Raw genomic sequence first — 25,920 nt, 5'->3', positions numbered from 1 at the left:
AAGCTAAAGATATATAAAAATAGAAATAAACGGATTTATTTATAAATTACCTTAAATCAAAACTATTACTCAATGGGAAAAGGGAAAAAAGAGGAAAAAGAAAAGGTGGAGAGATTAAGGAAGAGAAAGGAGATGTTTCTTCAGACGTGATTTAAACAGAGATAATGTAGTAACATCTTTGATGGTGGATGGTAGATGATTCCACAGTCGAGCCGCATGGACACTATATGAGTTAGAGAAGAAAGAGGAATTGTGGATGGGTATTAAGAGAGTGCCTTGAGAATTAGAACGAAGAGGTAAACCATGAACTGATTTAATTTAAATTGTTAATATATATTTTTAGTTTTTTGCTGATTTAATTTTTTTGCTGATTTAATTTTTAAGATCCTCATGACTTTTTAACTTGTTTTAACTATGTATTTATTTTTTTAAAATTTTTATCACATCTTTTACTTTATTTTTTAATATGCTGTTTTTTTCTTTTCTTTCTTTAAATACGCTTTTTGCTATACAACATACATTCATTTTTTTATTATGACTTTAAATATGTTTCTTACTATGTATTCTGTTTTTATGTTTTTACTGCATTTATTACTTTGTTTTAATAATTTATTTTTTTTGCTACGTTTTTTTTTACTACATTTTTTACTATGTTTTTACTACATTTTTACTATGTTTTTACTACAATTTTACTATGTTTTTACTACAATTTTACTATGTTTTTACTACAATTTTACTATGTTTTTACTACATTTTTTACCATGTTTTTACTCCATTTTTTACTTTGTTTTTCACTTTGTCCTGTATCTTTATAACTGTTTCTATAAATTGATTACTGTTTTTTATATTTTTTTGACTGTTTTAGAACGGGGTAAATAGCCCTAGTTAGACAGTCAAAGCAACTTTACATAAATTATAATTTTGTGTATGTAATATAATGATAATAAATAAATAAATAAATAAGCGTTGAAATTTACCCCGTGCCCGGCCCATTTTTGTGAAATTTCATTCTCTGTGAAGGGTTTCTTAAAAGTGTCATAACTATAAAAATCCTGGGTTAAATCAATTGAAACTTCCAGATTATTTAAAATAATTAAATAAGTAATTTTTGTATGATAGTTTTGCCAGCATTAGCCTTTATGGAGAGCCACATTGCGCATTGCAATGTTCGCACATATCCAGGGCCTCACTCCTTTTTTGTGCTTTGTATCCTGGATCCGTGTAAACACGTGATTATAATAACCGTGCGTTGTGTCCCGGTCTCGTGTTTTCACGTGGTTTACTAATAAATATCACCAGACGTCTATAAAATGCGCTTTTTCAGACAGCTGGGAGACCACGTGAAAACACGGGACCGGGACACAACGCGTGGTTATATAATCACGTGTTTACACGGCTCCGGGATACAAAGTGTTTTAAGCCTCATTTATTTTTAAAAATAATAAGGTTGTGGTTATTTTAGGAAGATAATTCAAGTAAGAGTAGATGCGTATTTTTTTTCCTGATTCCGAATATGTACTACTACTACCATCACGCCATTTCCACGTAGTGGTAGGCAGAGAGAATGGACCGCCACACACGTCTATCCTGGCATACATTCCTAGCTTCTTCCACATTCATACATCTTGTCATACATGCCCTTCGGTTCTGTCTGCTTTTGACATGACCAGACTCAAGATTTTGGTTTATCTGATCATGCCGCGTCTTCCTTGGTCGTCCTCGTCTCACGTTGCGGTTCATTTTCGCCATATATATTTGTTTCACCATTCTTTCGTCGTCCATTCGTTCTGCGTGACCAAACCATCTCAGAGACCCTTTCTTAATCTTATCAATTATACTTGTTCAGATTTACACTCTCGCCTGATTTCATCATTCGTAACCCTGTCATACATTGATTTCCCACACATTCGTCTAAGAGATCGCATTTCAACCGCGTTCACTCGGCTTTCATCCTTCCTCTGCCAGTTCCATGTTTCCCTTCCATACATAAGTGTCGGGACTAAAACTCCGTTGTGCACTGCCAGTTTAGCTTCGATTGGCATATTTTTACTAGCAATTACTGTGCTTAGTGCTTCGTTCATTTTGTTACCCTTAATCACTCTTCTTTCAACATCTTTTTCTACTCTTCCATCTCTTGAAAACATGCTTCCCAGATACACAAATTCTTCTACTTGCTCGAGACATTCGTTGTTTACATTTATTATGCAGTCAGTAACCTCACTATCCCTTTCAAATACCATCACTTTTGACTTACTTTCGTTCATCGCCAATTCGCTCTCCAGGCATACATCATACATTCTAGAGACTATTTGCTGCATATCAGTCTCTGCCAGTTACATGTTTCACTTCCATACATAAGTGTCGGGACTAAAACTCCGTTGTGCACTGCCAGTTTAGCTTCGATTTACATATTTTAATTAGCAATTACTGTGCTTAGTGCTTAGTTCATTTTGTTGCCCTTATTCACTCTTCTTTCAACATCTTTTTCTACTCTTCCATCTCTTGAAAACATGCTTCCCAGATACACAAATTCTTCTGCTTGCTCGAGACATTCGTTGTTTACATTTATTATGCAGTCAGTAACCTCACTTCCCCTTTCAAATACCATCACTTTTGACTTACTTTCGTTCATCGCCAATTCGCTCTCCAGGCATACATCATATATTCTAGAGACTGTTTGCTGCAAATCAGCCTCTGCCAGTTGCATGTTTCACTTCCATACATAAGTGTTGGGACTAAAACTCCGTTGTGCACTGCCAGTTTAGCTTCGATTGACATATTTTGATTTAAACTTATTTTCGAAAAAAATGTTAGATTCGTCCTTCTTTCTTGTGACGGCAGAATAGTTGTCCTTTTTGTACAATATAGTTTCCTCCAATAGCTGGCAGGGTAATAATAAGCTATACCTCCGAGATTTAGCGGAGAATTTAATCTCGCTTTTGACCTCTCTTTTGAAGCCATCAGTACCTCCCTTATCTCCCTCCACCCCTCCGCCCCTGCAGCCCGCACCACTCCACACCCCACCAACACTTGAAGAAAGCCGATAAATCAACCGGAAATAAACAAATAAATATTTTTTAAAATCTTTATTCAATAAAAAAAATACATTGACAAACATAAACACGTATAGCCCAGGGGGCGATTACAAACGCTGTCATCATCGGTATAGATCGAGACGGTATACTTCTGTTCCATCTCAATCAATCTCGGTATGCTCTACCGACTCGTCATCTCTGACGTCATTTTTTTTCGTGCATTAGAAGATGTATTTTATTTATTCATATTTTTTGCTTTCAAACTATAATTAATAATAAAAATAATGTGACCTCACTGGGGTTTCCCGCGCTGAGGACACTTAACAATACACTTTTTTTTATTACATTTGAGAATACACAAAGAAGACTAACTAAAAAAACGAAGATAATTAACAAATATTCAGACAGTTTTAAAAACAAGGTATTTATGTACATCTATATTATTTATATTACAAAACACACAATGAAAATAACAAAAACCTGACATAAGCTACACACTTGTGGAGCAATTGATTCAATATTGGTATGGGCAAATAAGACAATCCATTTAACTTCTACCTAGCTCCACTATCCATTATCCATTTTTAAAGCCTTTTTAAACATTTTCTGTTTTTTTTTTTAAAATTTTTTTTATTTATTTAATAGCATAATTATACATTTTTACAATTTAAAAAAAAATTCACTTGTTATATTTTTACTAAAACTAAAATCCCACCAAGCCACTTTTTGTAGCTTGTTGGTGAAGATTATATTTATACTGACTTAATAATATTATTTACATTTATAAAATCAATGAATAACAGATAAAAATTAACAGCCGGAAAGATCAGAATAAACATGTTTATACAAATAATAATATATAAATTTATTATTTAAATACAAGAAAATATTTACACCTAAGCTACTATTCATATATAAACTCTTGATCGAGTAGCTACTCTCTTATTTTGCTCTTGTTACAATGTGAGTTAAATTTAAGTTCTTTTGGTAATAAATTAAAAATTCTGGGGAACCAGATATTTGAGAGTTCTATTTCCATATTTATTACATACTTTTGGTACTACCAAGCCATCATTAGACGTGAAGCGTGTATTATAGTTATGTTTGAGAGGAAACTTGAATGTATTACTATTAAATTGTTCCAAAATGATGCAAAGCCACAGTAGTCCTCGAACAGGCAGAGTTTTGATTGTTTTGTACAGGAGATCATTTTTACTTCTTTGTTCGTAAATCTCTGCAGGTACAATTCGCTTAACTATAAAATACTGTAGACCCTGGATCATTTTAATATTAGTTTTAGTAGATAGTGGAAGTAGGTTATAGATTTTAATTAAATAATACTCAAAATCTCTTTGTCTGAAAGTGGTTTTAGTTTGTATTTGTTTAAGTTGTCTATGTGTTAAGGATCTAGCGATTGTATTATTTGCAAGTGATGTATTGTGGAGGTTATGTCTTTCATTTAAGTAAGAGTAGTTTTTGAATCTATAAGTGAGTATTGTTTTAGCGTATAATTGTTTTGGTGTCATAAGTTGTGATTTATGGAATATTTCTTCAGTAGATGTCTGTATCGGGACTCTGAGTATTATTTTAATTATGGATTTTTGTGCAACAAATACACTATTTAAAACTGTGCCACTCGCACCACTCCAACCGATTATACCGTACTCCAAAATTGATTGGCACAATGCAAAATAAATCTTTAAAAGTTCCTGTACATTAATTATATTTCGAATTGTTTTCAACCAATAAGTGACGCCGAAACTTTAATGGCATAAATTTATATACTATTAAGCGTGCTGCCTATGTATACATGTATTTATATGACATACTGATCAAACAAATAATAACTGCACAAAAAGCTTTAATAAAAATTATCTTATGAGTCCCAATCAGAACTAGCTCCCTCGGTATATTCGAAAATTTTAATGTAAAATCTATAAAACAACTTTATGTAAAAGCTCTGTTACTTTACACACGTAAATATTATTCTCTACCTTCCGTTACAAATACAAGAGTTACTAAATACTCCACCCTGATGCTGCAAAAAAATAAAAAAATACAACCTTCGGTCAAAGAGGATTGGCCTACTACTCGGTTAAAGTGTACAATCTACTTCCATTATCCATAAGGACAATAAGTAAGTTCTCACAATATAAAATTGCTATTAGGAAATGGATAGTGGAGGTGGGTTGCGCACGGATTGATGAGTGGATCAAGCCAAATAGGTAAAATGTGTTTACTGTCTATGAAATTTGTTCTCTTGATCTGTATAAATTGATTATGTTTGTTATGATTATTTTAGTTTATATTGTTTATTATGTTAATGATAATTAAGTTGATTAGATTGATTACGTATTTTGATTATTATTTTCATGTTAACTTTGTTAAACAACTGATTTAAGGCATGATTCACATTTTGTAAAATGTTTCCCTCGGCACGGGACACCCCAGTGAGGGAACATTATTCTGTATAAAAAAATAGAATACAAACAATGTAAAAGTATTAATAAATAAATATGTTGGGCATTAGAACAGATATCCAGAAGCTTCGATGCAGACACCAGGACGTGTACATCGGCTGGATACGGGAACACTGCGGAATCCTTGGCAACGAAAATAATAATAATAATAATTATAGATAACTTATACAGCGCCATTTTCGTAATATAATACCTCAAGGGCGCTTTACAAAGTGATTATATAAAGATATAAATTTAATTTTAACTTCTGCATCACGCCTCCAGCTGTTATCTGTGAAAGCTGAAAAAGGGGCAATGCATCAACAGGTGAGGGACATCTTGAGGAGTTTCACCGTCGCATGGGCAGCTGTCGATCTCGGAGAGCTTGAAGCGATGCAGGTAACCCATTAACCCACCATGACCCGTAAGCATCTGGGTGAATTCGTAGCCAGCATTCTGCATTCTCCTGAAATCATAGGCATGGAAAATGGTAGGGAAAAACATTTTAGTTATACTTCCGGTAGGTTCACTTAAATAACGATTGTTCCAGACTTGAAGGGTTCTGCTTCTTATTTTCCTTTTGGCAAAGCTGAGCGGGAAATCGGTAAAATCAAGGGGCGTCTTCTTGAGCGTAGCTTCCCGAGCCTTTTTGTCAGCCTTTTCACCTTTTCAGGGAATTGCACTGGCTACGTTTTTACAGAGGGTGGAATACAAACTCTGTTGGCTTATGTATAAGTCACTGCACAACTTTGCTCCAGAATATCTAAGGAAACTCTGCATTCCAGAGGAACTAGCTGACAGGCGTCTTACGCTTAGATCAGCTACATCTACGTCGAAAGGAAAAGTTATTATACCTCTACGCGCACTAAATTCGGCGAACGTGCATTTGCGGTCGTAGGCCCTACGGTATGGAATGCTCTCCCAGCAGAAATCCGAAACTGTGAGAGTGAAGTGATGTTTCGGAAGAAACCTAAAACCCACTTATTCTCTAAATCATTTGAATAAATTCTTAGCATGTGGTGGAAAAGTAGTATGAAAAAGTACATTATTTTTCTTAAATTAAAAAGTTAAAGTTAAAATTAAATTTATATCTTTATATAATCACTTTGTAAAGCGCCCTTGAGGTATTATATTACGAAAATGGCGCTATATAAGTTATCCATAATTATTATTATTATTATTGATCATTGTGGTTTCGGATGTGACAGTGTTTAAAGAACACCCTGTATACAGTGATAATTTAAAAAAATGACTACTAAGCAATAAACAAATAAAAATAAACTATTTTTTAAATTCTATTGGTGAAAACGGGTCTTTATGCATAATTTTATTATTTCTCCAATTGATATTTCTGACGTCTTTGCTAGTGACATCTGTTGACTTTTTTCCGAAGCTTTTTACTCTCGGAATCTGCATCGGTCGGTGGAAATCTCTCCCAAGATTTGCACCACTTTCAAAATGGGACCCGTAGTTGGTATTATTCCAAGCTGTCATTCTTTTCAATGGCGGATGCTTTAAATCAAGTTTATTTTCGTTAGATTCAAAGTATTCTGGTTGCAGAATCAGTGCCGACTGGTCGTATTTTTGATACCCAATTGTGGATATGTTGTCCAGAGGATAAATAGTCTTTGATATGCTGAATTTCCTTGCTGAATTCTGTAACAGAAATATAATTAAGTGATTAAAAAAAAAATTTACCTTAGAGTAATAACACGCCAACGGCCATAGAATTAAGAATAGTCCAGGAGGAGCGTAGAATTATATTTGAATACATCTGACTGTGTCCAAAAAACCCCCCATCAAATGGGGCATACCCCACTTGCACCGCGCGCATTTGTGATGTCGCCGCGTAATGTTGCACGATGGGAAATAATATAATCATAACACAAATGTAAGGTTAAAAAAAAAACAATTTGTTAATTTCTCTAAAATTTCATTGTGCACCCGGAAATATTGATCGACACAACAGAGTAGATACGTAAAGGGTTATTTAATAGAGTAATTGAAATAATGAACTTTAAACTAAAAATAAAAAACAAATTTTATTTTACATAAAACAAATATTTTTACATCATGATAAATAATACTTGATGTTTTAAAGATAATGCCAGTAAAATGTCCACCACAGAGTTGTTTAATCCGAGGTCCAATTTTCATTAGTTCTTTCATTTGATGAGCAAAGTAAAGTAAAAAAAATACTATCATGGCAACACAAACGAAATTTCCATTATGTTTCTTCGACAATCTGACAGATGGAAAAAACAACTATTTTTACGTATAGCATTTGCTGCTTACACATTCATTTACAAATAACACATGAAATGTGATGCCATCCTGTTTCTTTAAGATCCTAGCAGTATTTCTACACGTTAAAAGGACACAACACGGTATAATTGAATTCAAATCAGGAGTTGCGTACTGAGCGACGTCTACAAAGAAACTGATGGGTCAAAACGTAAACCTACTCATTTATGAGTACATGATAGACTCAATCAATCATTTTATGACTATTAATATTATGAATGATAAAAATAATTAGTTAAATTTGGTCTTTTACCGGGTATTTCTGTTGTAAATACGTTCTGTGATGAATGTTGACGCTCATAGGAACAATTTCCCTAAACTCCTTTACGTCAAAATTATTTCTTTCAAGAATATCCAAAATTTCTTCATCCTGAAAAAAAACTCCAAAATGACAAAAATATACAATAGGGTATTATCACTTGGGAGGGATATCGGATTAAACCTACTCTACAAATAAAAGATTTGTTAAAGATTCTCCTAGTGTTTATATATATATATATATATATATTTATATTTATTTTTTGTTTAATTTTTTTGTTTTTTTACAATAAACATAATAATAAAACAGAGTATTAAAAAAATAAAGCATAATTACATAGCAATGAAATACATATTAATAGAAAAATAGTGAACAAAAAATCCCACAAAGGCATGGCCTGTTCGTGGGTATACAAGAAAAAGTTAATGAATTTTTGCTCCTATAATAAATAATGGACAGTTATAATATTTTTGTGTAACATAAGAAAGAAAAAAGTATATATTCTCTAAAAGATAATACGGTATTTTTTTTATTGTTATTAAAAAAAAGAAATAATTAAAAAAAAAAAAAAAAAAAATATTCAATATTATTAATGGGCAACAAAATAAATCATAGAACAAACGAGTTTATATCTTTAGTTTGAATCCAGGATAGTGCGTGTTTTTTAAAAGAAGGAACATTTAGAAAGTTTGGAATCAATGAAATATTATCAGTAAAAAAATGATTAAAAAATTTCTATATTAATTTCTAAAAAGGCCTATAAAATATGCATGTCTCTGTGCGAGCCTCGTTTTACAATGTGGTATTTCTAACACACGATTCCTTCTTTGACTTGATCTATTTGAATTACTTGTAAATAATTTTTGGTTCTTAAATATATATTTTAAACATTGAAAACAATATATTTGTCTTAGATCTAAAAGTTTAGCTTCTCGGAACAATTGGAAAGTGGGAAAAGTGCGATTTTTGTGAAGCATTATTTTTAATATAAAATTTTGAACAGTTTCTAATGGTTTAATATGATTTTTGTAAATTCTCCCCCATCCAATTATTCCATAGGAAAGCGACGACTGTACAAGTGCATAATATACCATTTTAATCGTATATAAGCTCTTATAATGAATATTTTTATTCATTATTTTCATTTGGAAAATAAGGTCTTTCGAAAACGATTGTTTCGTAAGTTGGTAAAAATTTTTGTCACAAAAGTTCACGAGTAATGCATTAATTTTAATGTTGGTAATGCCACAAGCCACATATAGAAAGATAAAGTGAGTTGTCTATGCATTTTATCTTAAGCCCCCCCCCCCCCCCCCTACACACTCTTTACTAATTAACTAATAAAAAATCCATGATAATTGCTTATTTAAACTAATATTTCAATTCCGCCGTGCCATGAATCGAACCCAGGACCTCATCGGAATTCCTAAGCGTAGAGAGTGAATATGCCAAACGCTACGCTTCGAAGCGGACATCTCCGCTAGATTTTCTTTAATATAATAGATTTCCTTTCCTAGATATTGATTAAAATTGATTAGGTGATTTGCGAATTCGGAGAAGTTGTTATTGTGAAGACAACTCATCTGTTCTTCAACTAACCTAACCGAACCTAACTTAAAACTATTAAACTCGCGCCCCTTCCTTCATCACCCCTTTTCAGTAACTATTTCTCGAACAGCATAAAACTGGACGCTTCTGTTCCAGTTAGTTTTCTGGTCGGTACGCAGATTACTACATTGCGATTTTACAACGTCTAGAGTTTTCATTATATATGTACATTCATCATCTCTTGGTCATATGCTTACGTTGCCATGGCGTATCATGTGTTCTGTGATGTCCCCTCCCAGCAGCTCCTCAATTTCGGTCATTCTGATATTCCTAAATAGTCCGATAAACCACAGAATAACGGCGGTGCTGGACAGACCCCAAACCACCAAACACAGAGCCTCCAGAGATTGCACTCCAAGAAGATACCAGCCGCCTCCTATGGACAGTAAAAAAGTAAAACGTAAAACTCTTTGAAAATAATTCAAATAAAATAATATTGCATCAATACTTTTTAATTCCCGCGAAAACGGTTAATTGCATTGGCCGCGCCCCTAATACGTTACGATTTGGTAAATTTTTGACCTTCGTTTGTGACCTTTTAAATTTAAATAGAACACCATCACGAATCTTGAAGTCACAATTGTCAAAGCCAAAAATTTCGCTTTTTTGTAAAAATATTTTTTTTCTAACAATTTTGTTTTTAAAATTATGTATAAAAACATTTCTCCACAAAGTCCACATTGATTTTTAAACTACAAATAATTTTTCTACATCTATTTCACATGTTTTTATTGGTACTCGTAGGACGTAATATTTCCCCATTGAACAGTTCTGGACTCTCAGGAATGTTACTTAATATCTTGAAGAGCAGCACTTATTCTGAGGAGCGTCGTACCTAGGGGCTGGCCAGGCGGGCGTCTGCCAGGGGCTAAACCCTCAGAGGAGTGGACTTTGTAGACCCTAAGCCTTCTTTTCTCTTTCTTTTTCTAGAAAATAAGTCTTGTGAGGCGCAAAATTCTAATCTTGCCTGGGGCGCTTATGACCCTAGCTATGACGCTTATAATTGTATATTTATAATGATTTTAAGTTTATTAACATTAAAAAGCTGTGGTGATAATGAGGAGAATATATATATCCCACCTTTAAATAGGCCTCGTCTTCCATTGGTAAGTGTGAGAGGAACAGGATCATCAGCAAATAAACCAACAGCCACAACTCCTGGACAAAAATAAAGGGTAAGGATTGTTGCTTAAAATTCGAACTTTCCCGTCATTGACCCTTTTGGTTGCAACAAATTAACATTCAAAATGCGAATTAAAAGAAAAAACCCATACTCAGTCACTTAGTTCTCTACTTCCCATGATATTTTATATCTTATTGACTCTTGTGCAATAATGAACACTCACACCCCCTTAAAGCATAAAACAGCTACTCACTCTCGCATTTTATGCCAAGATGCATGCAACAAGGTTTCAAAAATGTTAAACTATATTGGCCCAAGACGACTTCCTTGCGGTACCCTACGCGAGGTTTTCAGAAATTTTTGTTCTGTCTTTTCTAGCTAGTCTTACCCCAAATCCCACCAAACCCGTGGACGGACGTTGCGCCCACAGGGTCATCCACGTGAATCATGTCTACTAGTGGCATAGTCAGGCAGGTAATTGCTCCGCCAATGAATCCAATCAAAAGAGCTTCCCATGCGTTGTAGAGGTAGCACCCAGCTAAAAATTAAAATTTATCATACGACGATTTAGATAAGAATGTTTTTTTTTCAGCTATGTTTGAGTATCTCCAAATGCTTGCAGACTGGCTGGATTTCCTCCCTAGGGAGTTATTCATATTCAAATTTATTTCAACAGAGAGGGAAAACATTTTGATGAAGGGAATATAGAAGTCTAGGCATTTACAGGGCTTTTGACCTGTCATCGGCTGGTTTAAGTAAGCCACTTTACACACTGTGTAACATTCACCATTCTGCCCATGTTTGAACATCCACATTTCCTCAACTTTTCCATCTGTTGACTTTTGTGAAGTAAAAGAGCTAAAACTGTATCACGTGGGTGAGATGAATCCGGATGAAACAGATGGAAGAGTTGAGGAAATGTGGATGTTCAAACATGGGCAGAATGGTGAATGTTACACAGTGTGTAAAGTGGCCACTTAAACCAGGCAATGACAGGTCATTAGACATGTAAATTCCTAGACTTCCATATTCCCTTCTCGAAAATGTTTTCCCTCTCTGTTGAAATATATTTAAATACGTTTTTTTCGTTATTGCTGCAGGAGATAATATTATATATGACCATAGTTATATGCAGCCTAGCTATGTAGCCGTTCAGCTGGAGGGTGTGTCATTTATTTATTTATTTATTAATGAAAGCATACAGTCTTTATATTTAACAAGGTACAAAAGAACAATAAAAAAAAGTAAGACCAACTACAGATTTCACACTAATTTATTATGAATGCAGGAGGAGAGGGGAAAAATATATTTAATTCTAAAAAAGTAAATATAAAAATATTAGATAAAAAGTTCTTAAAAAGAGAAGACATTATATAGCTACTCTACTTTCCTCCCCTTCTCTCTGCTTCCATGAACATTTAAATTTAATTCTAAAAAATCACAACCAACAATAAATTATTAGATGCAGGTAGTAAATGTAAGTAAGTATAAATTAAGAGTTGAAACCAAATGTTTAAAATAAAAAGTAAATGTTAAAATTAAATTGAAAAGTTTAAATTAAAATTAAGTTAAAAGTTTAAATAAAAAATTAAAATTTAAAAATAAAAGTCAAATTAAAAGTTAAGAGTCAAGCAGGAGATAAATGTAAATAAACATCGCATGGAATGCAAGGCAGGCTGACAGAGGGCGATATCAAATGCTCTCTTTTCCACGCCGACAGTCCCCAGCGAATATGTGCCGTTTAATATAATAAAACACTCTTTTATTTTATAAATAAAACACGAGTGATACTTTAATCCACAAATTTGGAATATCCAGTGACCGGTTTCATCGCTTTCGCGACATCTTCGAGACTGGTATCTTTATTAAAAAGTTAAATGTATTTATACAGAACAGAGGTAAGGATAGATAATTCAAAGTTAAGTGTAAGTAAATTAAATAAAGTTATTTTTATCTTAAGGATCATTATCAACAAATTTTCTTTGGGTTAACTAATGAATTGATATAATGCTATTTTAATGAGTTTAATATAATAAAACACTCTGATTATAAATTATAATTGTTACGATTCCTTACCGGTTATTGGTTTTGGTACAGAGATAATTTTTTAATGATTTCTTACCATTACTCGTCCAAATGTGTGTAGACAAAAGACTGGATTTCACCCCCTCGGGAGTCATTAAGATTAACAAATCACAACAGGGATGGAGAATACCTTAAATTTGGGAATATGGAAGTCTGACAAAAGACTGGATTGTCATTGTTTTCAGGCGTTGCCTAGTATGTGAAATAATTCAGTCAGATGAATCTCTTCACAACAATAAAGGTTTCAGCTCTTTAACTTCACTAAAATCAACAAATGCAAGAATTGAAGAAATATGGATGTTCAAACATAGGCAAAATGGTGAATTTTACACAGTGTGTAAAGCCACTTAAACCAGCCAATGTAAGGTCATAAGCCCTGTAAATGCCTTGACTTCCATATTCCCTCATTTAAGGTATTCTCCATCCCTGTTGAGATTTCTTACCAGTTATTGCTACGAGCGACCCTAAAATACTGTTGATAATATCAATCAAGTCAATTTTCCCTTTGAAGCGAATAAGGGAGTACCTGAAAAAAATATCAAAATAAAATTTATTTAAACATCATCATTCCCTTTCCGCACCTAATGGTGCATAGGGCACTGCATTGGTACACCAATCGCAGCGTATCTTGATCATTTTTGTTACACGAAGGTAGGATGATCGGTCTTACGCTTTAGGTACCAGCCCAGGAACTGAATTATTCTTGTGGAAAAACAGCTTTAGTATAAATATGTCGGGAATCGAACCCGAGACCTCTTGCATGGTAGGCAAACGCGCTGACCATTACACCACGAGGCCGACAAACAATTATACATCCGTAATAAAATAACTGTTTTGAGTGTGTCCAAATCTTTGTAGGCAAATTCTGAATTTTATGTTTATGATATAAAAAAGTTCATGATCGGAAGTTTATGATATAAAAAAAGAAAATATAAAAAAGCGACAACACTTTTTAGACCGATCTCTAATTTCAATCACAGGCTGTTTTCTCGCCCTTTGTGACTGACAATAATTGTTATGAGTAGTCAAATCTTTTAAATAAATAAAAAATTGGTTTAATAAAATAAAAGAATAAAAGCATTATTTTTTAAAATAGTAAAATACATATTTAATAGAATTTACGATTTAAAAAAATTTTTTTTTGCACCACAACAGGCCAGGAGGCTTGAGAAAAAAATATTTCTTGTGTTCTTTCCTGAAATCGAACCCGGAAAAATGTAGTTTACTTACGCTATTCCAAAACCACCTCCTCCGAAGGACCCCATCATTGTCATGACGGCCGCTCTTACCGCGTACTGCCATCGATCCCCGCTTACCTGGTGGAACAAAAATGGCATAATATTGTTGCAAAACACGGGTAAATTAAAATTTTAATCGGTTGTAATATGCAGACAATACTTTGGGTATCACAAACCTTTGTAGACGAATTAAGTTTTCCTTGACGGAATTGATGTCAATTGCGTACAGATATCTTTTAAGAGGGACAAGTAAAATTCAATATTCCGACTCGTAGATTGAGAAACAATGAAGTACTGTTCATCGATCAGCATAGAACAAACTATGGCCTAAATTCTCCAATGACCCGCCTTTGTCGTATTGTTAACTCAAGACAGGATCTGGACTTTTTTGGTTTAAGTTTACAACGATTTAAACGAGCACTAAATAAATAGTCCAGATCTTGTCTCCATGTCCCTTATGCTTGTCAATGCTTCTTTTCTTTTTTCTTTTTTTGACTTTTGTTGACTTTTCAACAGATGGAAGAGTTGAGGAAATTAAGTCGTTTAAACAAGGCTGAATGATGAATTTTACACAGTGTGTAAAGTGGCTAAATGCCTTGACTTCTGTATTTCATCATCATCATTCCCTTTTCGCACCTAATGGTGCATAGGGCACTGCATTGGTACACCAATCGCAGCGTATCTTGATCATTTTTGTTGCACGAAAGTAAGATGATCAGTCTTACGCTTCAGGTACCAGTCCAGGGACTATGAAATATTCTAGTGTAAAAACGCTCTTTTTTTTTAGAAAAAATTAGTATTTGCGTTCTTATGATTTACCCAAACATTTAATTTTTGTGGCCATTTACAACGAGTTGTAAATAACTCACTATTGAAAATGGGAATCAAGCTGGGGCCGAGTGGGATTCGAACCGCGGACCTTTGGTCCGTGAGTCCGGGACACTAGCCACAGGACCACAACCCGATTTGTATAAATATGATATTTATTTTTTATAAATATTTCATGTCAACCATGTCACGAATCGAACCCGAAACCTCTTGTGTGGTAGGCAAACGCGCTGGCCATTACACCACGAGGCCGACTTCTGTATTTCCTTCTCAACAAATTTAGATCTAAATAACTCATTAGGGAGGAAATCCAGCCAGTCTGAAAACATTTGGACATAGTCAAAACATTGTTGAGTTGAAAGATCTTTTATTGACTTTCTTGCAATATTCATTTTATGGCGCATCAGTAATAATTTAGCCTTCATGGTCAATATATTATAATTTACCTACATAATTAAGTACGGTTGCATGCGGTCAACTGCTCGTATTGATTTTAAATTAATTTCTTATGCAATGTGTCGTGAGGTAATCCTCTACTACAGCGTTTTTCAACCTTTTTCATGACACGACCCCCTAGTATCAAAAAATATTTCACGACCCCCCAACCCTTTTTTCCATGTATGTCAAAAATAAATAATACTTACAAAAATTTTAGGCAAAAAGCGTTGCAGACTCGATTGTTTCGAATCATTTGTGAGGTTATGGGGACACTACACCGTAATTTGCTTTACCATACAGAAGTTAGGTGGTTATCAAAAAGCAAAATACTGACCTGAGTTATGGAACTTCACGCTGAACTATTAGTATATTTACAGCAAGCCAAGTCACATTACTCTGAATTCATTTCTGACCCGGAATTCCTTTTAAAATTGGCTTTTCTTTCTGACTTATTTAAACATTTAAATAACTTGCATAAAGGTCTTCAAGGGCGTGATGAAAATGTCATTACAGCAAAAGACAAACTCCATGGCTTTATAAAAAAATGAATTGTGGTCATCATCTATAAATCAAAAGAACTTTGATTCATTTTCGTCCACACAGTCTTTCATTGAAGAAGTCGGAAGCGAGATCAACATCAACTCATATATATCTGGTATGAAAATGGTGTTACATAATTTGAAGAAAGAACTGTGCCATTACTTCTCACTGCAAGAGATATCGGATAACACTGGGCAAAGATGGATTTTAAAGCCAGCTATAAACGAGGCAAATTTAGCAACTAAGCTCAAAGAGAATCTGCTGGAACTATCTGCGATGGGATGTTACACTTGGAATTCAAGTCTGAAAATTTGGATACGTTTTGGTTAAAAAGAAAAACAGAATACCCAGGATTAACAACCGAGGCTTTGAAGTGTTTGATTCCATTTTCTACCTCGTACTTGTGCGAATTGGCATTTTCATCAATGGCGCGAATAAAATGTAAACTAAGAAATCGCTTAAATTTGGAAAACGATTTAATACTTAGTGTGGCAATAACGGATCCACGATGGGATAAATTAATTGAACAAACTCAAGCGCAACCTTCACATTAAAATGAACGAAGATAAGCAAGCACAGATGTAATAATTTTCTATTTAAACACATTTTTAATATTTATTTTCTTTGTAATAACATGTTTTGAACTAGCATTTTTCTGACTTGTATGATTGATTATAGGGAAATTTTGTTAAATATAATAATTTTAACTCTTATCGACTTTTTATTTAAGTCTCAAAAATTATATGTTGTATAAAAAATGTGAAGTTTTCTCGACCTCTCGCGACCCCCCTACAGAGGCTCTGCGACCCACAGGTTGAAAAACAATGCTCTACTAAACTTAAAAAAACCTCAAAACACCGGAATAATTCATAAGTTGAAGTAAAAAGTTAAAACCTTTATCATATGGGTGAGATTCATCCGGCTGAACTAATTCACCTACTAGGCAACGCCTGAAAACAATTTTCCAATTTTTATACGTCTTCTTTTACCAAAAATTACAATAATCTCTGAAATCTAAAGAAATTTTATGAACAAGTGTAAAAACTGCATTAATTTTAATTAGTATGAATGTGTTAATATTTTCTGTTTTTATTTATATATCTAATGTTTTTTCTCTAATAATAAACAACTATAACATTGTAAGTCACTCTCCAAGCACAAGAGTTAGTCTCTTTTTTGAAGAGTTATAGTGATAACATTTACTAGATGTATAAAAGTAGATCTGCATAGAATTTTAAAAAAACATGTACCATAATTTATTATTTAAAAAAAGATAAAAGTATTTCCAGAATATTTCATAATCCCTGGACTGGTACCTGAAGCGTAAGACTGATCGTCTTACCTTCGTGTAACAAAAGTGATTAAGATACGCTGCGGTTCGTGTACCAATGCAGTGCCCTATGCATCATACGGTGCGGAAAGGAAATGATTATGTTTTCATAGACCCTTGTTAATTTTTAAATTAAAAAAAAGGTAATATTTCTGTATCATGGTAAACCAAATAATCAAAAGTTTCAAATGCCTGGGAGCTGGGAGTAGATGTTACAGAAAATGACAGCTTTCAAAAAGAGCTGGGAGTGCGGCTAGGAGTAGCAGGCGCCACATTCAATAGTATGAAGGCTGTCTGGAGTTCGGATATTTACTCAGTAAACCAAATGCAGATGCGAATTGCGACACCTCACTATAGTCCTTAATATAGCTTGATTTGAATGACAGCTGTCAAACTAATTTCATTAGTGATGGGAAATTACTGATCACTGATCAAATCGATTTTAACAGTTATTTCATGCAATCATGAAACACTGTTTCCGAAAATTGATGTAAAGCCTATTATAGTGTGTTTAACACAATTATTTAACAAAAAATGAGACATTTTTACCCTTTTCATGAACAACTTCAAATGGATTCTTTTTTTATTCGATCAATTTACATTGATCTATTTGTCCCATCTCTAACGTTTTTGCAAAATGATGTAACCTTGTAAGAACGTCGTTAATAATTAGGTTTATTTTATTTTTCTTGTAGTTTTAACGCTGATTTTATATATTAATGTTGATTTTTGTGTCAAGCATTGTATTAAAAAAAAATTAACACGGCAGATACGAATGATTTTTCGTGTGTCAATATAAATAACTCCTTTGACGTTACTACAAAGTTCTGTCGTCACTTTTTCTGACAACTGTCATTCTAATCATGTTACATTTTAAGGACTATACGGCCCAAAACGGCAAAATACTGCTACTACTACCATCACGCCATTTCCCCGTAGAGGTAGGCAGAGAGAATGGACCGCCACACACGTCTATCCTGGCATACAATCCTAGCCTCTTCCACATTCATACATCTTGTCATACATGCCCTTCGATTCTGTCTGCTTTTGACATGACCATATTTAAGATTTTGGTTTATCTGATCATGCCACGTCTTCCTTGGTCGTCCTCGTCTCACGTTGCCGTTCATTTTCACCATATATACTTGTTTTACCATTCTTTCGTCGTCCATTCGTTCTACGTGACCAAACCATCTCAGAGACCTTTTTTAATGTTAACAATTATACTTGACTTAGATTTACATTCTCGCCTGATTTCATCATTCGTAACCCTGTCATACATTGATTTTCCACACATTCGTCTAAGAGATCGCATTTCAACCGCGTTAACTCGGCTTTCATCCTTCCTCTGCCAGATCCATGTTTCACTTCCATACAGTTTTGAGAATAGGTGTCTCAGAAGAGTCTTGGGTGCGCGGTGATTTGACTTTGTGAGGAATGAAGCAATAGGAGAACGGACGCAGCAAACTTCTGACAACTGTCATCAAGCGGAGGCGATACGGTTAGTTGGGTCATATACTGCAGAAGCCTCCTGAGAGCCTTAACCGCGCTTGCCTCCTTTACAAGGCACCAGGCTCTCGATGTCCACGACTGACGGTTCGTCCGCAGTTGATGTCAGAACTGTGGGACGCGAACCTGATATGGGAGGACGCATAGGAGCCGCCAGTCGATAGAGACGCAACTAGGGAGTGGACATGGAATGATGATGATGATCATTAAATTAGTGTCGGCCTTACCCCGTTGGTGCTACCAGAGTTAAATGCCAGCCAGCCCCACCACAGTACGAAGAGGCCCAACACCGCATTGACGGGAGACCCGGGGGGCAGGGGGGCCCTGCCGCGAGAGTAACGACCCAGGCGTGGCCCCAACATGGCGGCAGAGGCGAAGCCCGCACACCCCCCTGAGAAGAAAATAAGATCCTAGTTGATGTGAAATATTTGTAAAAAAAATAGTTATGGTGTTGTGCATCATCATAACTTTGTTTCAAATCCTATTTTTCCAACTTGCTTACAAACTATAAGGATGAGGCTTATTGGGTTCTTCCTTTGAACTTGTAAAAGGCTGTGCTAAAATATTCCTTTACACGCGATGATGTAACATCGTGTTACTTCAAGCAAAAGACAGAATGTTGTAAAGTTCAAACAGTGAAAGAAAACGTTTTTTCCACCCACGTGAGTCTTCAGGAAGGTGAAAAGATAAGAATTCAGTACTCTAACTTTCTGTATTTGCCTCGTATAAAAAGAAAGGCTATTTAAATTAAGTATTCATTTATTCATTTATTCATTTATTCATTTATTAATTTATTAATTTATTAATTCATTCATTCATTCATTCATTCATTCATTTATTCATATATTCATTCATTCATTCATTCATTCATTCATTCATTCATTCATTCATTCATTCATTCATTCATTCATTCATTCATTCATTCATTCATTCATTCATTCATTCATTCATTCATTCATTCATTCATTCATTCATTCATTCATTCATTCATTCATTCATTCATTCATTCATTTATTCATTTATTCATTTATTCATTCATTCATTCATTCATTCATTCATTCATTCATTCATTTATTCATTTATTCATTTATTCATTTATTCATTTATTCATTTATTCATTTATTCATTTATTCATTCATTCATTCATTTATTCATTTATTCATTTATTCATTTATTCATTTATTCATTTATTCATTCATTCATTCATTCATTCATTCATTTATTCATTTATTCATTTATTCATTTATTCATTTATTCATTTATTCATTCATTCATTCATTCATTCATTCATTCATTCATTCATTCATTCATTCATTCATTCATTCATTCATTCATTCATTCATTCATTCATTCATTCATTCATTTATTCATTTATTCATTCATTCATTCATTCATTCATTTATTCATTCATTCATTCATTCATTCATTCATTCATTCATTCATTCATTCATTCATTCATTCATTTATTCATTTATTCATTTATTCATTCATTCATTCATTCATTCATTTATTCATTTATTCATTTATTCATTTATTCATTTATTCATTTATTCATTTATTCATTTATTCATTTATTCATTTATTCATTTATTCATTTATTCATTTATTCATTTATTCATTTATTCATTTATTCATTTATTCATTTATTCATTTATTCATTTATTCATTTATTCATTTATTCATTTATTCATTCATTCATTTATTTATTTATTTATTTATACAATAGAGAAATGACGTCCGCGAAGAGCAAAAAGCGGGAGTTAGAGAATGATTTAGCCACATCATTAATAAACAAATTGAAAAGCAGGGGTGCCAAATGGGCACCCTGAGGTACACCCGATGTAACATCAACACTGGTTGACAAATAGTTATTTATCCGAACATTTTGTTTTCTACCAATAAGATACGCATTAATAAATAAGAGTAATGGATCTCTTATTCCCAAGGCATGTAATTTATGTATGAGAATTTTATGATCTACTTTGTCAAATGCCTTGGAAAAATCAGTACAGAGAACGTCAATCTGCTGACCATCCTCAAGTGCTTTGACAATAACCTGAGTATAATCTACCAGGTTAGGGTGGTTGATCTGACAGATCTAAATCCATGCTGTTCATAAATTAAACACGCAGTTAGCCGTTTTTGATACTATTTTTAGCGTTTGGCCATCTTTGATACTAAGGGCCTCATATATCAAGTCTTGTATCCTATGTAGATTCGTGTTCCACCACAGTCACATAAAAGTATAAAATAATACTTTCCTATAAGATGGACAGGGCCGGATCCAGCAATGTCGACCGCCCCTAGTTTGTAGAGAAAGCCATGTGAGCCCCACACCCATCCCGCTGGTACGCAGTACACTATGGTGTTGAGCAGAGAAAAAATGCAGTAGGCTTTGAAGTCACATCTGCAGAGATAAAAAATAAACACTCTAAGAATTATCTTGCAATTTTTTGGCTTATTAACTAACAATAAACATCTAGGACACAAAGTCAAACTTGGTAAAGATAACCAGATAGCGGAGTTGCCAAGAAGAATAGGGCTAAACTATATATTTTTGAAAATAAAGAAGTCCCTATATGTTTAAAAAGACAAGTATATGAATCGTGCATATTGCCGGTGATAACATACGGACTAGAAACCATGTCTGTAACACAAAAAAGTAGCCAGAAATTAAAATGCACCCAACGATCCATGGAAAGACAGATGCGCCGACAGAAATAAGTCGTTGAACCGGAGTCGTGGATATTATGGATCGTGCAGCGAAATTGAAATGGCAGTGGGCAGGGCACTTGGCGAGACAAAATGATGGCAGGTGGACACCCAGAATAATAAAGTGGAGACCATGGTCAAACAAAAGAAGTGTTAGAAGGCCACATAAAAGATGGATCGACGACATTGCCTCTATAGGAAGGAATGGAGACGTTTAGAAGATGCCGCAATCCAGCAGTGGAGAGAATAAGGCTGAAAATGAATAAGAAACCTATCGATAGCCCAGAAATTCTTAGAAGCATTTCATAACGAGTCCCTGTCCGTAGAAGCTCACAGACTAATTATATAAAGAATAGCACTCTTCTTATAATGACAGTATTGCGCATAAAAAGCCCGTCTATATAAGAACAATGTCCTGCAGTACAATCACGCCATGGAAACATGAAGAACAAAGGAACGTGGCCTATAAAGAGATCACAGAGCGTGGTACCGCACAGTCAGCCCAAGCAGTCAACTCATCGCAGTCACTCAGTTCCCATGCCGTAATTTCTGACAATCTCCAACTGAGGTAAGAGTTCTACAACCCTAACAACCATCTAAACCCCCACATACATAAGGGCGGGCATATTGCTCCTTAGAGTAAGAAATTGCCTTAGCAATTTCTTACTACCTACCCAAACCGTTCAGCTGGAGAAAATAAGACATATTCTAGATTTCAATACAGAATCTCTTAATTTGAAACAAAAATAAACTAAAAATCTACACTATGCTATGGTGATATGGGGGGGAAGGAAAGAAGGAGAAACGAAAAAATCTAATTTTTAAATTGTTATATTTTAATCTTGCTGTCATTACACTGGCAGCTGATTAGAGAATTGACTGTCTGATTAATCTTCATCTAAACATATTCCCGTATTTTATCCCTGGATTTTGGAGCTAGAGTGATGTATTTTTTTTACACTCTATAAACATCCACCATTGGGCGTGTTTCTATTACTTGTTTTAAAAAAAGTATTTCATAGGAGATAGGATCATACAAAAACCCTTGTTTTATCTGCCGTCTTCGGACAAACATGAAAACTATTTGGAAAAAAAATTGCCAACACAGAAATCTTATTTCAGTTTTGGGATGCAGAAAACGGGAACATTTACAGAATACATAAATTGTTTTAGCTCCCGGCTTCCAGAACCAACCTGCCTCTGGTAATGCCGGTAGGAAGAGCAGTCAGGCAGCTGAACATAGTCACTTTGGAAATCGACATCTTTTAGTGTTTCACAGGCAAATAATTTTACTATAATATCGAGCCATTATCCAAGGGTTCCTGGCCTGACACACTGTCCCAATTTAACGTAATATGAATCGATTGGACACATGCAAGCGGGTGCCTATTTAGCCTATCAACAGTGCCTTGAAGACTGAAGACCTCTGACAAAATGACAATTATTACTGCATCATGGGCATACTGTCTAGGTCACAGAGTTTTTGAAAGAAAGATATGGATATTCCTCTTTTCGATTTAGTAGTTTTATATTAAGCACAGTAAAACTTCAATTATCTGGATTAATGTGGGCTAGATTTTATTGCTTAAGAAATATAACAGCGAATTGGAATCACACTGAAAACTTACTTATGTCGAGCAATTGCCGATTAAAAGAGCAGTCAGTAAGGAACATTATAACATTGAAAATCGACATCTATTACATTAGGGAAATGTTGAAGATGCAAGTAATCTTGCTATTGGAGAGTATTATGCCTTCAAATTATGGAGCTGTAGCATAAGGTTGTTGGGGGCTGGAGGGTTGGAGATCCTACCCCAGTTAGAGATTGACAGAGAAGACACGAGGTTGCCGTTTAATGCGTTTTTATTACATTTCGAATAAGATACAGCACTTGGTTGTGTAGCACGAGCGTAGCGGCAATGATGGGGTGAAGAGACTCCTCTTAAACTACATGCTGAAACTGAGTGACGTCGTCGAGCTGGATTGAAGTGAACTGAACTTGTTGGGCTGACTGACTGGCGTTGCGACCTGTGGTGGCGATGTGAATGTACTTCAGAACGATGCCCCCCGATTTAATGTGCAATACTCATAGAGTTGCATTATACGTATGTATTGGATTCGATAGAAAATGATGAAATTGCATCGTCGGTCATTAGTCTACTTCAGGTGAATTAATTTAACACGTGTGTGTCATCGATTATGAACTATGGACCCTACAGAGCCATTGCTCAAGGGTTTCTGGCTTGATATGTTGTCCTAATTTAACGCCTTTTTTGTTTTATTAGTGTAATTTTGGTCTAATAATTAAATTTGTTTTTTTTTAATACCTCTCTGCCATAGCTCCGCTAACTATTGTGGTGGCTGTCGTGGCAAAACTGAGTTGGAAGAGGAAAGCTGCGAGTTCAGGGCCCATCCTCTCGTCCCCTGCTGGACGGTCCATCATGAACCCTCCGACCGCCACAAACGGGTTGGTGTAGGGACCCTTACCGAACGAAAGCCCGTAACCAAATAGCCAATACGTCGCTCCTAGAAATTATTTATGTATCATTTATTGCGTACTCTAATTCATAAAATATTATATAATTCATGCCATGTGCTGTCCATCCATATATTATATGGATCCAATGCTTTTCTAAACAATCGTTACCTATTTCATTTTAAATTTTGTAAAATCAGCTACATGTCAACAATTTTTTTTAATAACTACAAGAAATATTTTGTTATTGATTAGATTTTCACGGCCGTTAAGATGCACAATAAGTTTTTCTGGGTTATTATGCCGTGTGTCGTTCGTACTTTTTTTGTTTGTTGTTTTAATTGCAGCGATCTGAGATGGGTTCGATGTGAATTCATTATTAATTAAAAAATAATTGCGACACCCACACACAACCTTCCGACTGCGCAGTTATGCGCGGACTGGTATAAAATACACTGCGTTCTGTCTGATTCTGGAATATGGAACTGCGTTGGCGTTTGAGTTCTTCTAGGACGGTCCCTCAGAACAGAATTTCACAAGTCCGCGCAAGCGCAAATAGATAATCAGACTTGGTGACAGAAGAGACTGGCGCCTCTCTTCAGGAGGCCTCCAGAAGTGCTAAAGACAGAAATGGGCGGAGGTGGATGTGAGAACGCTCTGCCAAGAGCAAACTACTCCGAAGATTTATAGGATGTGAGAACAAAATATATTCCAGAAATTTCTTCATAGTAAATCTCGCATTTATTGAGTGTCATAAAAATACTCTTCTTCCTTTCATAGTTTAACTTCCCTAACTAAATGTAGAAGCATTTCTGACCTGCTTCTTTGAATAGTCGAATCGAATATTTGAAGCTGAACACAATTTTTAATAAATGTAATGATTATTAGAAATGCTTAAAAATTACCTCCAAGGACCACATCAACAATATTTTTTAACATTATGTTCACTTCGTTTTTAATGGAAACACAACCAGATTCAAGCATTCCAAAACCTGAAAAAATCCGTAATTAATAATTCATATTGAACATGTTATCAATAAATCAATTCATATGGAACATGTTATGAAGAAGCACAGCTGACTTCAAAAATATCAATACCCTTAAAGCTCTCTTCTGTTCCCTAGTTCGCCCGCACCTAGAGTATTCCTCTGTTATTTGGTCTCCATATTATGTTGTTTACATCAAAAATATTGAATCAGTTAGGCTGGAGGTTGGGCTAATCCAGAAACCAATATTTAAATTCTCAACTTATTTGATGCGCCTGAACTACTGAGATAGATCAATACAATTAAATATCCCGATTAGAAACCTTAGACAAAACTTTCTCTTTCAAACCGATAACCATAGATACAACTAAGATACAAATACCTTAATTTTTGACAGTCCAAACCACGTTTCTACTAATTTTAGTTTTCACATGCAACAAATATGGCAAAAGAATGCTAAAACACTTACCTGTTTGCATAGTAAAAATGATAAAGGCCGAAGTAAGAATCCAACTGGTGTCCTCTAACTCAAGTGGAGTGTCGAACCCGCCAGGAATGTGCATCGTCTCATTTGTGATATTTCCTTCCAGAAAAGATTCCTCGACCTCCATACTGAAGGCTTTGATCAAATGCAACTAAAAAAATACAATCTATGAACATTATTTTTTACTTGTTCGTCATCTTCTATATGCCTTAGTGATTTGTGCCGCGATTGCGAACGCTATCTTCATCTGTACATATTGAGACGGTACACTTAACTTCTGTACTCTCTCTATCTACCTCGGCATGTTCCACTGACCACGTTACTTACTTTATTAAATTTAAAACAGTTCTCATTTATATTTTTAAAAGGCTTCCCTGATAAAAAGTGCCCACTTCAAAGCGATTATAGACTCCAATAAATCCCAATTTCATAAAAATATGCTAGCTTAAACATGATTTTTATATGATTTTTGACAATTAACTAGACGGTACTCTTCATTTTTATTA

General features: G+C 34.5%; 1 protein-coding gene across 1 annotated transcript; it reads right to left on the bottom strand.

The window, feature by feature from the left end:
- Nucleotides 1–8,033: 8,033 nt before the first annotated feature.
- Amt (Ammonium transporter) lies at nt 8,034–25,541 on the bottom strand. The gene is made up of 11 exons (XM_088226695.1): nt 25,400–25,541; nt 24,850–24,936; nt 23,796–23,994; nt 20,994–21,163; nt 18,984–19,147; nt 14,104–14,189; nt 13,317–13,399; nt 11,177–11,326; nt 10,746–10,823; nt 9,863–10,041; nt 8,034–8,168 (listed from the first exon to the last, which is right to left on the bottom strand). The coding sequence occupies exons 1-11, from the start codon at nt 25,539–25,541 to the stop codon at nt 8,034–8,036; spliced, it is 1,473 nt and encodes a 490-aa protein (XP_088082821.1).
- Between the last annotated feature and the right edge of the window lie 379 nt (nt 25,542–25,920).

This window comes from Micrasema longulum, unplaced genomic scaffold (assembly GCF_059751315.1).
Source record: "Micrasema longulum isolate JH-2025_06_02 unplaced genomic scaffold, ASM5975131v1 h1tg000462l, whole genome shotgun sequence".
NCBI lineage: Eukaryota > Metazoa > Arthropoda > Insecta > Trichoptera > Brachycentridae > Micrasema > Micrasema longulum.
The sequence above is the reverse complement of the archived record's forward strand: the minus strand, read 5'-3'. Positions and strand labels throughout refer to the sequence as shown.